Source organism: Xenia sp. Carnegie-2017, unplaced genomic scaffold (assembly GCF_021976095.1).
Source record: "Xenia sp. Carnegie-2017 unplaced genomic scaffold, XeniaSp_v1 HiC_scaffold_16, whole genome shotgun sequence".
Lineage (NCBI taxonomy): Eukaryota > Metazoa > Cnidaria > Anthozoa > Malacalcyonacea > Xeniidae > Xenia > Xenia sp. Carnegie-2017.
In genome coordinates, this window is record NW_025813469.1 from 1378137 (window position 1) to 1393111 (window position 14975).

The 14975-nt window shown below is 34.8% G+C and overlaps 4 protein-coding genes and 1 long non-coding RNA gene across 9 annotated transcripts; 3 read left to right on the forward strand and 2 right to left on the reverse strand.

Annotated features, from left to right (window-relative positions):
- Nucleotides 1-205: 205 nt before the first annotated feature.
- LOC124437137 (cleavage and polyadenylation specificity factor subunit 1-like) lies at nucleotides 206-918 on the forward strand. The gene is made up of 5 exons (XM_046987148.1): nucleotides 206-221; nucleotides 269-316; nucleotides 391-537; nucleotides 625-754; nucleotides 813-918. Exons 1-5 carry the CDS (start codon nucleotides 206-208, stop codon nucleotides 916-918), a joined length of 447 nt encoding a protein of 148 aa, XP_046843104.1.
- Nucleotides 897-5216, reverse strand: LOC124436398 (tartrate-resistant acid phosphatase type 5-like). The gene is made up of 7 exons (XM_046986315.1): nucleotides 4937-5216; nucleotides 3178-3415; nucleotides 2775-2847; nucleotides 2612-2686; nucleotides 2397-2544; nucleotides 2221-2327; nucleotides 897-1889 (listed from the first exon to the last, which is right to left on the reverse strand). Exons 1-7 carry the CDS (start codon nucleotides 5096-5098, stop codon nucleotides 1610-1612), a joined length of 1083 nt encoding a protein of 360 aa, XP_046842271.1. The 5' UTR covers nucleotides 5099-5216; the 3' UTR covers nucleotides 897-1609.
- Nucleotides 1160-2610, forward strand: LOC124436400. The gene is made up of 3 exons (XR_006945345.1): nucleotides 1160-1250; nucleotides 1350-1433; nucleotides 2241-2610. It is a non-coding gene; the product is annotated as an uncharacterized LOC124436400 (long non-coding RNA).
- Nucleotides 5217-7080: 1864 nt separating the features above from the next.
- LOC124437547 lies at nucleotides 7081-8826 on the reverse strand. 2 transcript variants are annotated; one of them, XM_046987509.1, is made up of 8 exons: nucleotides 8634-8826; nucleotides 8481-8543; nucleotides 8133-8348; nucleotides 7928-8065; nucleotides 7797-7857; nucleotides 7649-7716; nucleotides 7480-7574; nucleotides 7081-7403 (listed from the first exon to the last, which is right to left on the reverse strand). In XM_046987509.1, exons 1-8 carry the CDS (start codon nucleotides 8709-8711, stop codon nucleotides 7304-7306), a joined length of 819 nt encoding a protein of 272 aa, XP_046843465.1. In that variant the 5' UTR covers nucleotides 8712-8826; the 3' UTR covers nucleotides 7081-7303. The 2 variants fall into 2 exon arrangements, with proteins under 2 accessions (XP_046843465.1, XP_046843466.1); XM_046987510.1 differs by having other exon boundaries at nucleotides 8706-8754.
- LOC124437546 (something about silencing protein 10-like) lies at nucleotides 7570-14962 on the forward strand. Of its 4 annotated transcripts, none has more exons than XM_046987505.1 (21): nucleotides 7570-7726; nucleotides 8443-8640; nucleotides 8834-8953; nucleotides 9132-9206; nucleotides 9352-9408; nucleotides 9510-9635; nucleotides 9729-9765; nucleotides 9834-9917; nucleotides 10008-10120; nucleotides 10232-10278; nucleotides 10358-10420; nucleotides 10502-10557; nucleotides 10634-10705; nucleotides 10775-10815; nucleotides 10938-11034; nucleotides 11117-11198; nucleotides 11328-11383; nucleotides 11744-11913; nucleotides 12014-12101; nucleotides 14245-14352; nucleotides 14608-14962. In XM_046987505.1, the coding sequence occupies exons 12-21, from the start codon at nucleotides 10525-10527 to the stop codon at nucleotides 14695-14697; spliced, it is 837 nt and encodes a 278-aa protein (XP_046843461.1). In that variant the 5' UTR covers nucleotides 7570-7726; nucleotides 8443-8640; nucleotides 8834-8953; nucleotides 9132-9206; nucleotides 9352-9408; nucleotides 9510-9635; nucleotides 9729-9765; nucleotides 9834-9917; nucleotides 10008-10120; nucleotides 10232-10278; nucleotides 10358-10420; nucleotides 10502-10524; the 3' UTR covers nucleotides 14698-14962. The 4 variants fall into 4 exon arrangements, with proteins under 4 accessions (XP_046843461.1, XP_046843463.1, XP_046843462.1 ...); XM_046987507.1 differs by having other exon boundaries at nucleotides 11117-11192; XM_046987506.1 differs by lacking the exon at nucleotides 9352-9408.
- The last annotated feature ends 13 nt before the right edge of the window (nucleotides 14963-14975 follow it).

Consider the following 14975-nt stretch of genomic DNA (forward strand, 5'->3'; position numbering starts at 1 on the left):
TAAGCGCAACTTTTTTCCTACAGGAAGGAACGAAAACGCTAGCATTTGTGTCAAGGGTAGGAAACCTTGTATCTTTTCACGAATGTGTCATTTATAAAAACTGTGTAAATGTGTCGATGTTATGTGTAATATATAGGACCCAAGTCCGCTAGAAGTTTATGGAACTGAATATTTTGTTGACGGTTCGCAACTCGGTTTTCTAGGTATGGCGGTTTCTAGTGGTAGTACATGTCCAATTTTCTTCAATTTAAAGTTTTTTTTCTTGTAGTTTCAGACAGTGACATGAATTTGGTCGTGTATCGTTATAAACCTGAAGGTATGTCCTTTAAAAACCAATGCGGCAATTGTTGGCATTAGCTCATTGCTCTCTTTTTTTGTGTTTTTAACTAGATCCGGCCAGTATCGGTGGACAAAAGCTATTGCATACCGCTGACATAAACATCGGTAGCTGTGTGACGTCATTCTTCAGATGTCGTGTAAGGTCTGAGAAGACTGGGGGCGATAAACCGAAAGATCAAAGGCAAGCATCATGGTTTGGTAAGGCATTTTTATGAAGGAGATTTTTTTCTTTAAAGAGCGTTTTTCCCCGACATTATTTATTTGCTTATTTTTTACTTTATTTAGGAACGCTTGATGGCGGTATTGGTTTTGTCTTACCAGTACCTGAGAAAACATTTCGTCGACTTCATATGGTACAAAACATGTTAATTCATTGTATGCCGCATTATGCCGGTCTTAATCCTAAAGCATTCAGGTAAGTTATTTTCACAACATGATTGCTTAGATTTTACTCTCAACTTTTTCTTTGTTAGCTACATTCTTTTTCTCTTTATCTTTGTCTTTCTAACTTTCGGTTTATTCGGAGCCGAAGATCGTGATAAACGCCATAGCAAAAATGCACATGTTTCTTTTATTTAAAAAATTCACGTTTTCTTAAGTAAAATATTAGTTAAATTACTAATTATATTAATTGCGAATAATTTAAGTTGCAAATTGTTACAAATTATTCAAATTACAAATTATTTAAGTTACAAATTGTTACAAATTATTCAAATTACAAATTATTTAAGTAAATCAAAGTTACAATTTATTCTACTCTATATAACTGTAGACAGCTACGATGGAGACATAGACCAATGGATAATCCACAGCATCACATATTAGATTTTGATTTACTAAGTAAATTCGTTCATCTTGGTGCCGTAGAAAGATTAGAGGTTACTCGCAAGATCGGAGTATCACCAGCTCAGGTAAAAAACACTTTCAAAGATTATTTACACAAGTCGCTCTTAAAAGACTAAACTGAGAGAAAGAATGATAATTAAAATGTCTAATATGATTTTTTCTAGATTTTAGATGATCTCATGGAGATTGAAAACGTCACGTCTTATTTCTAGTTGTGTGAAATGGCTGAGCATATGTCAATACTTCATGTACGGTACACAACATTGTGCACTTTTCTTGTGTGAAATTTAATAAAAATATGATGACCAGACGATTTATAAAATGGTTCAGTTTTCATGAAGTAGGAATTGTTTCAGAAGTACAAAGCATAAATTTCTTAAAGTTCAAACAATATTTGTAAAACAAACCCTTCTCACAAAAAATATCAAAATGATGTAAATCGTTTCCTATGATAAACTATACATAATAATATAAATAAATATAAAACAATATAATAAAATAAAAAATCTTCTATTTTTCTTGTATGAGAAATTTGCTTTAAAATTTCACGAGGTCTTTTATCATCATAGTGCTCTAGGAGTTTTCTTCTCATGAGCAATTTCGTTTCGTATTTTTGTCTTTCATCAATCGTTCTCAATTCAATATTTAAATATTCTTCACCAGCATGTGCAATAATGAAACCGGGCTGTTTGCCGAAGAAAGCCCTAAAAATACAACCACAGTTAGAACTTCATTCTTCAAATGTTTTATTTACTTTAAACGTACACATTTTGAGGCTTTGCCCTGTTAATGGGCTTCCTGCACAAGTCAAAATGTTTACGTCAAGTTTACAAGCTGATATGCTCATATGACAAACAAAATTTTTAGGGTTTTTTTCCAAAGCAATCTTTTTACTTGTAAGTTGCCACTTTCACAGTAGTATTGACAAAGTATCTGAGCATGCGCTATATTTACTATAAAAGATTGTATTCTTTTACAAGAGCAGGCTTGTTCTATGTACTATATTAATGTTCTATGTACTATATAACATTCTACCTCAATCTGTTTGGTTTCAGCTTCAAAAAATTCGGCTGCCAGTTGGAAAAAAAGTTTGATGAACCACAAACGAAACTCTCCAAAGTCGAGTTCTCCAGTGTGATATGCTTGAAAGAAATTTGCATCACTTTTATCAATCATGTCAGGACGGAAGAACCGTTCTCTTTGTGTTATACCTGCAAGTTATGATCGTGACCACTGATGTACGCATCTACTTTGTACTGTTTCAATAAATGCAATAGTTTATTATGAAGACATTCTGTGTTGCCATGTTGTCCAGCAGAGTAAAGTGGATGATGACCGATGAATATAAGATAATTTGCACTAGAATGTGAGATAAATTATTGATGTAGTATATTTGATGGCGAGTATTCACATTTGTTCAACGTACTTTGATTTGTTTAGAATTTCATTGATCCATTGCATTTGCGCTTCGCTGTCGGGTGTTTTATGCTTTTTCACAAGTCTAAGGATGTTTTGAATTGGATAAAGTTTGAGATCACGTCACCTCGTGAAAAATTATGAATAGGACAAAAGAGGCTTTTTGTTATTACTTTGGATAGCATAAAATGTTTGTGTCGATCATGACTAACTGCAAAGTCTTGTTCGTCTGTGGGATAGTGAACACTGAAAAAGATAAACGAACAAAAGAAAAAAAGTAAGATCTTCCACATGAAATGGTTTTCAGGTATTGCAAAAGACACAACATCGTTGTACAATGGCTGGTCTTTCGATCAGTTATGTCTGGACTATACACAGCTTCTTTTTAATTTTTACTTGATTATTAAGCACTTTTCAAGCACTTTCTTCGATGTTTGTTTTTTTTTATGAAACATGACTGCCCTTAACATTATTTTTTTAAATTTAAGGGCTTTCTTATTAGGTACCTGCTATAACCCTATCATATATTCGAGTATTAACGTTCTCAAGTGAACTTTTGCCTTTTGTTTTTCAAACCTTTTGTGTGGTAATAATATGGGAATATCCAACGTGGCGATCTTCGACTGTATAGTATTTGTGCTGAGACGTTGCCATGGTAATCATGGTTGCCAGGCGTGATGTACCAATTTTTTTGCAACGTGGGATAACTGTAAACCTTCTCGAAAGTTTCTTGGAAACGAAAGTCTTCCACGTTTTTGACGCCGTTAAAATAAAAGTTGTCCCCTGTGACGACGAAAAAATCCACGTCCGGTATCTGTTATGTAGCAATTAAAATGACGTAATTAGCAACACAACTAACATACCTTTAACGACTTGTTTAAACTATTTAAGTGAGTTTTTGTGCCGTCTATGGTTTAACCATGCTTTGAACAACACTATTTTGAACCGGGGTTATCTAACTTTGGGTTAAAATAAAAGTTGTCCCCTGTGACGACGAAAAAATCCACGTCCGGTATCTGTTATGTAGCAATTAAAATGACGTAATTAACCATGCATTGAACAACACTATTTTGAACCGGGGTTATCTAACTTTGGGTTGAAAAAATCAACTCGATGTTGAATTTGAACTCTAGGGTCAATGTTAAGATAACAGGCTTTACAACAACCGCCTACAGATTACTAAATTCCACAAAATATTAAAATAAATTTGCCAACCACCATTCTTATATTTTGAGTTTGCTTTGCAGCTCGTAAGTGAGTTTCGTTATGTGAGTTTCGATTATTTTCGAGCTTGTGAGCCTGTGTACTTGTGAACTTTTGTTTTTGCATGATGTGTTAATATGAAATGACATCCCATGACGTCTCTCAAAAACGTCGATCGAAGTGCGAGTGCAATATGAGCGGCTATGTTAACGAGCTGTGACGTTTAGATGAGATGAATGAACTTATACTAAACACATAGCTGAACTTCGCGTACTCTACTTGCCATAATTCTTTAAAAATTCGAAGAAAAACGCTGGATTGCTGGAGGATCTAATTAAATTATTTCCCGATGATTAGCATAAAGATAAGAAGACATTGGCAAATACAAAAGAAGAAAAATTTAAATGACTGACCTACGTGACCCAAGCACAAAAAAACTTTGTACTATTAATTAAAATAATCTGGAAAGAAAGATTCCTAAGTGTAAACGTCTGTATCTATAATTTATTTAAACCAAGCTCAAGACAATCCATACGAATATCCTTGCCAGTCATAAGCGCCACTGTACAGACAAATGGAAACGCATTTTTCTTTCCTATAATAAATTTCTTTTGGTGTTAGTAAAATAGGAAAGATTTGGCGTATTTCCAAATTTTCATACTGAGGGGCCACAAATTTCTCATATTATGTGTGACTGTGTGTATTTCTTGTTGGTTATTCTCTTCTTGTAAGTTATTTCTCTGTTTTTTTGTCGATATCCAAATCGATGCAACTCAATTCCTTCAAATCATGTGCAGACAAGTGTATCCAATTCATAAATTTTCTGAACATTCCTAGATTGCCATGCCTTCGTTATGCTTCTTCATATTATTCGGTTATTATTTACGCGTGGGAGAAGATTTAAAGTTAAGACAAATAGAAAAAAACTCAATGGAAACGTCGATTACTATACAGCATGATATTGTGATTGAAGCGAAACGCTTATTAATAGTGGCGAAGGATGCAAGTTCGTTAACAGGAAAGGAAACTGAACGACTTATAAATGATCTTTAGACTTTAGACATTATTTATATGAACGATGTTCTACTGTTTTTAGAATTAAATTCGTTGAAGATGCACCTTAATGGCATACCTTTGAAATCTCCATGCTTACACGTCTCTGACTCCTCAAAGAATACGGTCTTGTTGAAGTACCTCCAAAATCTCCTAGTATAACAAATCTCAGCTCTGCCGTAATCGTGCTAACATAACAAAAGACGATTAGAAAGATGAGAACCAAACGAAAATATTTCATTATCCTACGGAAATTTTATTGTATATAACGATCATCGTCTTTCATTTAAGACATCATTTTATAGAAATCACTGAAGTTCAATCACTAATATTTTTTATATTAAATTTCACTAGCGATGTGAGACCTGCATTGTTTACAATTAAAAACAATAAGACACCTGGTTCGCATTCTAGAGCTATAAATACACCTTTCGTGACAGATCCAGAAAGACCTTTATGTGTCTATGACGTAAACTACAGTCTGGTTTGAGAAAGTTCGACGATTCGTTTCATCCAGATTGGAAAGTACAGTGGCTCACAAGGGCCACCACACAAAATAAAAATATTAATACACACACAAAATAAAAATACACACACAAAATACATTATACACACACAAAATAAAAATACACACACAAAATAAAAATACACACACAAAATACATTATACACACACAAAATAAAATACACACAAAATAAAAATACACACACAAAATACATTATACACAAAATAAAATACACACACAAAATAAAATACACGAATACACACAAAATATGATTGCGGGCGCTTGCAGTGTCGGATGGTCTGACTATCATATTATCAGTTTGTAATCAGATATGTAATTCATTAATTGTGATTTTAACATGTGGTCGACTTGTCGTCGTATTTAACTGTTTCAACTGCGAAACATTTGAAATTACATTTGAAAGGAATCGAAAGCAAGCTCTTGCATAATCCTGGCATAATTATGTTTTGTGCCAACTGTGGTGCACAATCACTTGACGAAGCTTCTTTTTGTCACAAATGCGGTGTGCGTTTGGGAAGATTAACTTCTTTGCCAAAATGTCTGAAGCGTAAATGACGAGTAGCGTCTCTTCAAGCAGTTGCCCTTCGAGCTCTGCAAGTCCGTTAACTTCAACTTCACGTACCCCAAAGCTCTTTATAACTGGTACAGGACAGGCTAGAGAAATAATGTCCTTTCAAAGGACAACACATTAACCTTAATTTTAACCAGAATACGGGGAGCAATATCGTAAGCAACTTTGAAATAATTGATCACAGTGAAATCAGTGAATTTTGTTATGTACTCTGGAAGTTGGAACCATTAGAACTTTGAAAACAAAAGCGATCAATTACGAGCAATTCCGAGTAAGCCGACACTGCAAGCGCCCGCAATCATATTTTGTGTGTGTATTTTTATTTTGCGTGTGTATTTTTATTTTGTGTGTGTATAATGTATTTTGTGTGTGTATTTTTATTTTGTGTGTGTATTAATATTTTTATTTTATGTGGTGGCCCTTGTGAGCCACCGTAGGAAAGGATAAAGACAAGTGTCTGTCAGGAAGTTTAGGACAAAAATAAAAAAATGACTCAGGGTTGTCCCGCTGGCGAGTTGAAAAGCGAACAAATTATGAATTTACTCAATGATACTATGTTGTTGATGTGAAGCTTATTGTCATTCTTTCTGCTAAATAGGTTGGGGAAATGGCTCGAATTTTATGGCTCGACTACAGTTTTCATGTTAGCTACAGTGTGCTTGACTTGGGTACAGAGGCCGCGGAACCGGGGGGGGCATTGGGGCAAGTGCCCCCCACTTTTGAGATACTTCCGCGGCCCCTGCTTGGGTAATGTTAACAGTTGGCTAACAATGCATGCATACCTAAGCGAAACAGCCAACAGTCGCCAACCTCAAGGTCAATATGGTGAACCCATGATTGTTGGACATCGGCGGGAAAATACTTTAAAGCAATTAAGAAAAGCTGAAGTGCTGAGAGCTAGGGAGTAATTTTTACACTTTCTTTTTCTTTCATTATGTTCGTTGTAAACATTCTGGCTGCAATCATTGAGATGATCATAATCATAAATCCTAATCTCAATCTGAGGAAAAGAACTTGTGCCCAAGCCCCTCGCGGTCAAACTACGATAGGATTTAAGTATTTAACCTGTGAGCCAGTAAGTAGAATGAAATGGTGTTAACCAAGCAATGAAAGTCAATACACAAGATGAATATCTTTTATCTTTTGTTCAATAAGTACCATATCGTGTGTACAAACTGACTTGAAACTGGCGTGAACTGTCTGAACGCTGTAATACTGCTTGAATTGAGCCCTGCAGTTACGTAGATTTTATAAATAACGGTCAATGCAGCTTTTCTAGATAATATATACACCTATTGCAACGACAGGATAGAAACATCACTACAACTAATAACTAAATCTATTATTTGCTAAAAGTCTTCTTCGTACGTTGGGAAGCTCCTCGTGTTTTTTTTCGTGTGACGCTTTTTGCGCTTTCTTTCTCCATCGTCCTCTTCATCATCATCGCCACTAATGAAGACGAGCGAAAAATGAAAAAAAAGAGTTGGGCATGAAGCTGATTGAAGTGATTAAGGTTTTGACTTGCCAGTAATAATCCCAGATGTTGTAGTAATAAAGACCAAGGACCATTATAAGAATAGGTGTAACTGTGAGGTAATAAAGTAATTCCATCGTTGAAATCTGAAAATAAAACATTTAGATGATTAAAGTCATAAATCACGTCAGTCTTGTAGCATTGCATCTTTTCTACGAACCTCATACTCCAATGGCTGCCAGTAATCCTGACAACTGATCAGCAAACATGTCTCTTCGATTACTTCATCTAGACTCAGGTATTGTAGCAACGTTAGGTTGATTGCTATTCATAAGCAACAGTTATAGAAAATGTCACTAAAAACATACTGTAAACTTGTTTGTATGACTCAGAATCTCCACTTCTTGGCACACAAGATTTCACTAAATTCTATGGAAAAATATTTCGATTATAATGATGACACAAAAAACAATTGCTAGACCATTTATTTCATTCTCACCAGACACTTCTGCTTGAGTTTAGCCATGTTTTCAGCACTACACAAGGCCTGTCTCCAAAAAAACTTATTTCGGCTTTCTCTTTTCACCACTTCACAACGAAACAACTGACAGTAATCAGCTAGGCAAACTGGTAAAAGCTAAGAAAAATAGAAGAAAATGTCACTTTGGTGCATTGACAAAAAATAGACTTATAGTTATATGTGCCTCTTGCTTAACCAGAAGTTCTTCGTGTTTGTTTTCCATGTGAAGATCTAGAAACTCCTGTCGATAAAATGCTTTTCCACACACATTGCATGTCCATCTAGAAGAGTGTTCAAACAGCTTGTGTTGCTCTTGAACAAGGTATAAGTCTCTTGATTTGCTGAGTGGGCATTCTTTGCTGGTGTCTAATCCATGACTCTCAAATATTGGGTAAAAGTTCTAGGAGAATAATAGAACGATTGTACGAGACCTAAATATCATTGGAATGGCAACGATGAAATTAAGAGGCAAACACATGTTGTATTTGTAATAGAACGTCTGAAAGTGAAAGAGAAATAAACAACCACCAACCTTGTCAAGAACTTTTCTCACAAGTCGTGATCCTTCCCGGGAGCAATCTTGATATGATTTGCACTGTAAGAAGCAGAAAAGTCATCTTTCGATGCAAAAGTCAAATCAACAAAAAGCATCAAATGATATGTCATATATGAAGAAAAGAGTCACCTTATTGGTCAGTAGAAGCACGAAAATAAGACGTGAAATATCTGATGTAGAAATTTTTGTAACATCACATACCATCATATTAACAAAGAATATCTAAAGAGTTATGTTTATTGCTTTCTGGATACAACCATAGCATAAAACCCTAAATATTCGTTCGGTTTTGTCATAATACACTTGTGTGTTGTTACATGTGTTTTTAGTTACTTGGTCCCAGTTCTCTCTCTCCCAAAATTATTTAAAAGCACGTTTTGGCCAAATCAAATTAAACCCAGAAGAATTCTTGTTCTTTTTACCACTAATGCAATGGCTAGAGAGAAAAGGTATGAGTTTTAAATCTTTTATCTGTATCATAAAGTGTTTTTGTAGCCGAGTATACGAAGCTTTGGAAAAATCTCTTTGAACTTTCACGAGTTTCATCACCACGTTGCAACAGGCCCATCGTCCGAATAGTTGTCCAACTTCTCAATACGTCAAAACCTTTTTTATCTGTATCAAAAGGAAACCAAAAAAGAAAATTAAAGTCAATGAGAAGAAAGATAGTGATGTGGAAACTCCCCAGATAGTCCTGATGTGGTATGTTATATTTGCATTTTGTAAATTGTGTTTGCATTGCATGCAACTGTTTTTGTGAAAGAGGGATTGAAATTTGAAAATGGAATTCATATGAAAAATAGAAAAGTGTAAGTATTTTTAACATAATAATATTTTATTTAATTAGAATGCGGAGGATTTCTTTGAAGATGATGTGGATAAATTTCACAGCAATCGAGAAAAAGTAAAATGCTCATTTTCTCCATTTTCTCCTTCAAAGTACATGTAATCAAATGAACTATCGTTGGAACTTCATGGAGCAGAGTATTGTTGCTAATTTTGTAGATTTTTTTGGAAAAATCAAGTTTTACATCAGACGAGGAATCTGTTGGAGAAGAGCAGTTCGAGGAAGTGCTTGGTTTGGATGTTAAATCAGAGAGTGACGAAGAAGAATTTAATGATCAATTTGATGTAAAAATCATGTTTATGTTATATGGGTGCTGCTTCCTCGACAATCCAAGATTCCATATGGTACTAAATATATAAATGTTATATGTTATTTAGGAAGGTTTATCTGACAGTGATGACAATATGGGAAAGGGTATGTTTCTTGATTATTGTTGCACATGGTAATGCAATATTTTATGATTTTTCTTACCAATATTTTAGGTGCAAAAATTCCCAGTGAAAAAGCATGGGGAAAGAAGAAAACTGTGTATTATGATGCGGAGCAGTATAAGGAAAAAGATCTTGGTAAGATGAAATCATTTTTATGGTGTGCTTGTTTTGAAATGTTGATAAATATTGCTTGTTCAGTGTTTATAGGATTTTGATATTCTTTAGATTCTGAACAAGAAGAAATGCTGGAAAAAGAAGAAGAAAATGAGGCACTGATGTTACAACATGCCCTTGCTGATCGTCTTGATGAACATGATTTTGACTTAAAAGAATTTGAGGTAATCTATCTGTTGTTTGAAATATTTGCTGAACTTATTTGTCAGATGATCAAACTTAGTACATAGTAGTATAGTAGTAGGTACATATAAGCTAAAGTTTCTTTGAAATAGGAGGAAACCAATGGACAGATAACCAAACAAGCAAAAAAAGTGAAAAGGTATCATTTTATTAGTGTGCGTTGAAGCTCACAGGTTTTTTTTAATCCATCCACTCTGTTTCCGTTCATGCTTAAACAGAACTCGGAGCATGAAAAAATTGTCATGGATTTGTCGAGGCTGTCCAAAGATGAAAAAATAAAGGTCCGTATATTGATTCAAGTTAAACAATATCAAAGTCTTTTTAGGTTAATGTTTTATGATATATTGTTTACTACATTTCAGTTATTGGCAAAAATTCACCCGAAATGTTCGAGCTTATCAAAGATTTCAAAGAAAAGGTATTTGTAAAGAAACTGCATATCAGTAGTAAGAAATGGACAATCTTACTTTCTAATATGCAATTTTTATTGTAAGCTTTTTGAAGTGACCGAAAAGCTTTATCCGTTGGTAAAGATGGCACGGACAGAAAAAATAGCAAACCCAAAGGTTTTGATGAGATTTTCCCCTAATGTCATGATAAATTACTGGATCTTACATTAACATTAACCTCAATAGGGTGTAGAATATTTGGAAATGAAATATCAACTCATGTTGAAGTATGTTGATCAATGAATTTCACTTTGTCAAAAACTATCTCTTATTGAGTGTGTACCATACTTCAATTTCCCATTTTTTCAACTTTACTAATTGGAGTATGTGCATGTATTGTATTATTTAGTTATCTTGTGAATATATGTTTCTATCTGCTGCTCAAAGCACATCAAATCCCAGTGTTGAACCATCCAGTTATCAAGAGACTGGTTGAGTACAGAGAGGTGTGCTTAACTAGTTGTTGGAAATTTAAATGTTACATTTTTATGAGTTTATAATAAATAGCTATATTAATTTTTCATCCAGCTTCTTCAGCAGTTGAAACCACTTGATTCTAAACTTGAAGAAGATATGAAGTATTTCCTGGATGAAAATACGCAAGATAAAGGTGAAACTATTTATGTAAAAATTCTATGAAATTGATGTATGTTAATCAAAACGTAACATCAATTCCCATTGATGACACCAACTTATAAGTTAAAAGATTGCCATAAAGCAATTACGTATGTTATTGTAGATGAACACGAAGATAATGAACTGCTACAAAACAAAAAAGCAAAAGACAGTGAAAGGGTATGATTGTATTACTGTGTGTTCCTACCCACAGTTTTCTATATGCTATTTCTCCATCTTTTCTTTATTATTTTGATCATAGCCCTACCCACAGTTTTCTATATGCTATTTCTCCATCTTTTCTTTATTATTTTGATCATAGCCCCTACCCACAGTTTTCTATATGCTATTTCTCCATCTTTCTTTATTATTTTGATCATAGCCCTCTACCCACAGTTTTCTATATGCTATTTCTCCATCTTTTCTTTATTATTTTGATCATAGCCCTCTACCCACAAAGTTTCTTTGATACAGTGTTTATTCCTCCACAATAAAATCATAATTCTTTACTAATTTTACCTACGAAACCTTTGCCGGTAGAAAAAACTGTCGAAAAAGATTGTCCACTTCTCCTATTCTGATGTCGAACCAGAAACAGACGGTAAATCTGAGAAAAGAAAACGTTTAGAAGACTTTGATCCTATGAGTTATTATGAAACAATGAGTGACATGAAAATAAAGAAAAAAGAGAAACGAAAAAGAAATCACGAGTGGGTTAAAAAATTGTGCATTTACTTTGCAAAGAATGTCCGTTGTTTTTGGTTTCTTCCATTTACTTTTCACTTTCATTCGAAATGACGCAACTTCAAGACTGAAGATGAACCCCAACGACCATGGTTTCCATGACGATGAAGCTATAAACGCAGACACGGATGGAAAACGTGGAATATCCTATCAGGTATATGCACTGTGTATATCTTGTCATTCCTCATCCATTCATATCGTCCTGTATCATTTATTTTATTGGATACATTAGACAACTTCGCAGTAATGTTATGTGCTGAGCGATTAGTTTGAGAACTATGCATCAGACAACATTAACTTTCGGGGTTAGGTGTCCAACATTTTCGATATATCTGAAAATTTGTGCTTTATGTGCATAGGTATGCTCGCAGTTTTTAATTCTCTGCCTATGGAGCATTCTATAATGGATGTTTTATCTGGCTATATTATTGCTTTATTTCTTTCAGACATGTACATCGTGTCAATTGTATAATTGCGTTTGCTATCAAATAAACGCCTCGTGTGTAATAACCCCCTGTTTGAATCGTGTGTTTATTTGACGCCTTTCTATAATAAATGCTCCGTCCATAACAAACGCTTTTCGCTAAACGAGAGGGTTGAATCAAAAAGATATAAGCCATTCAAAATTGTATAAGACATGTTTAAGGTTGTCTTAAATTAAGTGTCAGAAAAAGGCACACTGTGTGGAAGAAGATAAGTGAAACATTGCTTGGTTCATTTTATGAGAAACAAAAAGATGAAATTCGAAAGCAAAAAACCCGTTTTCGGTCCATGCTTCCCGATATCTTCTTATACGTAAGGCACTAGAACGCCGCATGTTAACGTTTCGTTAGGAGATTTCGGCCCCTCCACGCTATCCTACTTGGGAGATGCAATAGCAAGCTTCCGCCCATCAGACCCCGAGGTCACCAGCGATAGGCTTTTCTCGGGGTACGCAGAGAGAGTGCGGTCGCGACCGAAGTCTGGGCCCCTAAGCCACTGCATACTACATCGCACCCAGCTTCTACTGCTAGTTGACATCTATTATATGAAGTTTTAGCTTTATATATATATATACAAAATTTCAAAGGCTTACGAAAGTTGTGGTATTATCATAGTCACTACTGCGCATGCCCAGATTATCTCTTTGATAATTTCCGATTAAGTAAGCTAATTGCCACAAATGTAGTGCAAGTACATATAGTTAGTCGTTGCCATGACTATGAACACTTAGTCGAGTGGACTGCGCGTGCGCATATGATTTCTTTATTAAATTGTTACTGAGCAAGCTATTTACTTCAAAATCGATGTTAGTAGATGCATTTGGTCGTTGCCATAACCATGAACTTTGGCATCTGGTCAAGCAGACTGCGCATGCGCAGATGAGTTTTCCTAATAATATTTGACTATGTGAACCAGTTATTCCAAAAGGTCAAGTTCGTCCAGTTGGTCATTGCCATGACCATAAATTTGAACAATTGGTCCAGTAGACTGCACATGCCTGAGTGGACTGCGCATGCTCAGATGATTTATCTAATATTTTATGATTGAGCAAGCAAATTACTCCTAAAGTAGTGTGAGTAGATTCAGTTGGTCATTGCCATGACCATAAACATGGACGGTTGGTCCAGTCGACTGCACATGCTCAGATGATTGCTCACGTGTTTTGCAACTGACCTTACTTGTTGCTCCGAAAGCCAAACAAGTAGATCGAGGAGGTTGTGGCTTTAATGACTATAAACTCGTACATTTGGTCCAGTTGACTGTGCATGCTCAAAACGATTTTTGTAATGATTTGTGACATAGATAGCTCGCTACTTCCTGAGCAGAACAAGGAGATCTTGTTGATTTGCTATGAACTCCATTAGTTGGTGGAATGGATTGCCCAAGTTTTCAATCACATATTATTGTCAATGGATTTTCAGACCTTACCTCAATGATATTTCCCGGCCTGGTGTGTTCACACTATGCGTAAATGTAAAGTAGCCAATGTACAACTAGTGAACCACAAACATTACGACGTCGACAAAAAGAAATTTTTTTTTCCATGAAGTCAATGGATCTCTGCTGCGTGATACACGAATCGAAATTAAATGGTGTTAACGGAGAAATGGGATTTTTTCAAATAACAAGAGAAAAGGCAGTGTTTATTTTTCAAACTTTGCGCTCTCCTTGGATGTCTAGTTAAAATAATGAGTTTAATAATGAGCGATCAGAAGCAGGAATGAAATGGGATTCTATAGATTAACTCAATGCTGCTCTATGCAGGTTTTCTGTTATTAAACACTGCTTTAACTCTGTGTATTTTTTTCTCGTAGATATCGAAGAATAAAGGTCTTACTCCCAAACGTAAGAAAGAAGTTCGAAATCCCCGTCTAAAACACAGAAAAAAGTTTGTCAAAGCAAAAATCAAAAGAAAAAGTCGTGTAAGTTGATATATAGCATTATCCATTGCATAGCAATTTTTCTCGAGCTTTTATAAAACTTTTTAAAGCAAAAAAATACGATTCGAACTGAGCAATTACTGAAATAAAATATTGTTTCGAAGATTACAAAATTTCTTTATCGTAAGAAAAATATAAACAGCTTTTTTACAAGTTTGAAAAGTTTTGCTATCCAACGTTATCCAGGCTTTGTGCAACCGGCCCCGGAGGTTTTTTACATGTAGTTCCCTTTTACAGATCAATCCTATTGTCAAAGAGCTCAGTCGTTATGGTGGAGAAAGTACTGGTATCAAGTCACATCTCACCAGAAGCGTTAAGATTAAGTAGATGGTTCATTTTGTCATCTCATTGGTTGTTTTGATTAGAGATTACATCCATTGAGACATTGCCAAGAAACGGCATGAAGAGTTCTCCCATGAAAAATTTTATTTTTTTCATGAAAAAACAAAGGCTAAAACTTTTTGATAGTTTTTCAAATCAATGCAAAATGCGCATTTATACCACTTTAAATCACTAGGTCAGTATTGTATTTCTTCTTGCCACGTAAGCCTGTGCTTATACATTGTTAATGAGAATGACCTTTTCTCGCGTACTTCCGCAATATT

What these genes read in the sequence shown, in the direction of transcription:
- LOC124437137 (XM_046987148.1), top strand. An exon ending in GTATCGTTATAAACCTGAAG is followed by an intron (nt 317 to 390) that starts GTATGTCCTTTA and finishes GTTTTTAACTAG; the next exon opens with ATCCGGCCAGTATCGGTGGA. An exon ending in AAGGCAAGCATCATGGTTTG is followed by an intron (nt 538 to 624) that starts GTAAGGCATTTT and finishes TACTTTATTTAG; the next exon opens with GAACGCTTGATGGCGGTATT.
- LOC124436398 (XM_046986315.1), bottom strand. Translation starts at nt 5,098, where the DNA reads ATGAAATATTTTCGTTTGGTTCTCATCTTTCTAATCGTCTTTTGTTAT. An exon ending in ATATTATTACCACACAAAAG is followed by an intron (nt 2,848 to 3,177) that starts GTTTGAAAAACA and finishes TATCTTTTTCAG; the next exon opens with TGTTCACTATCCCACAGACG. An exon ending in CTGAAACCAAACAGATTGAG is followed by an intron (nt 1,890 to 2,220) that starts GTAGAATGTTAT and finishes TTGTATTTTTAG; the next exon opens with GGCTTTCTTCGGCAAACAGC.
- LOC124437547 (XM_046987509.1), bottom strand. Translation starts at nt 8,711, where the DNA reads ATGATGGTATGTGATGTTACAAAAATTTCTACATCAGATATTTCACGT. An exon ending in GGCAGCCATTGGAGTATGAG is followed by an intron (nt 7,575 to 7,648) that starts GTTCGTAGAAAA and finishes TTTTATTTTCAG; the next exon opens with ATTTCAACGATGGAATTACT. An exon ending in AACATCTGGGATTATTACTG is followed by an intron (nt 7,404 to 7,479) that starts GCAAGTCAAAAC and finishes CGTCTTCATTAG; the next exon opens with TGGCGATGATGATGAAGAGG.
- LOC124437546 (XM_046987505.1), top strand. Translation starts at nt 10,525, where the DNA reads ATGTTCGAGCTTATCAAAGATTTCAAAGAAAAG. An exon ending in AAAAAATAGCAAACCCAAAG is followed by an intron (nt 10,706 to 10,774) that starts GTTTTGATGAGA and finishes TAACCTCAATAG; the next exon opens with GGTGTAGAATATTTGGAAAT. An exon ending in AAATCAAAAGAAAAAGTCGT is followed by an intron (nt 14,353 to 14,607) that starts GTAAGTTGATAT and finishes TCCCTTTTACAG; the next exon opens with ATCAATCCTATTGTCAAAGA.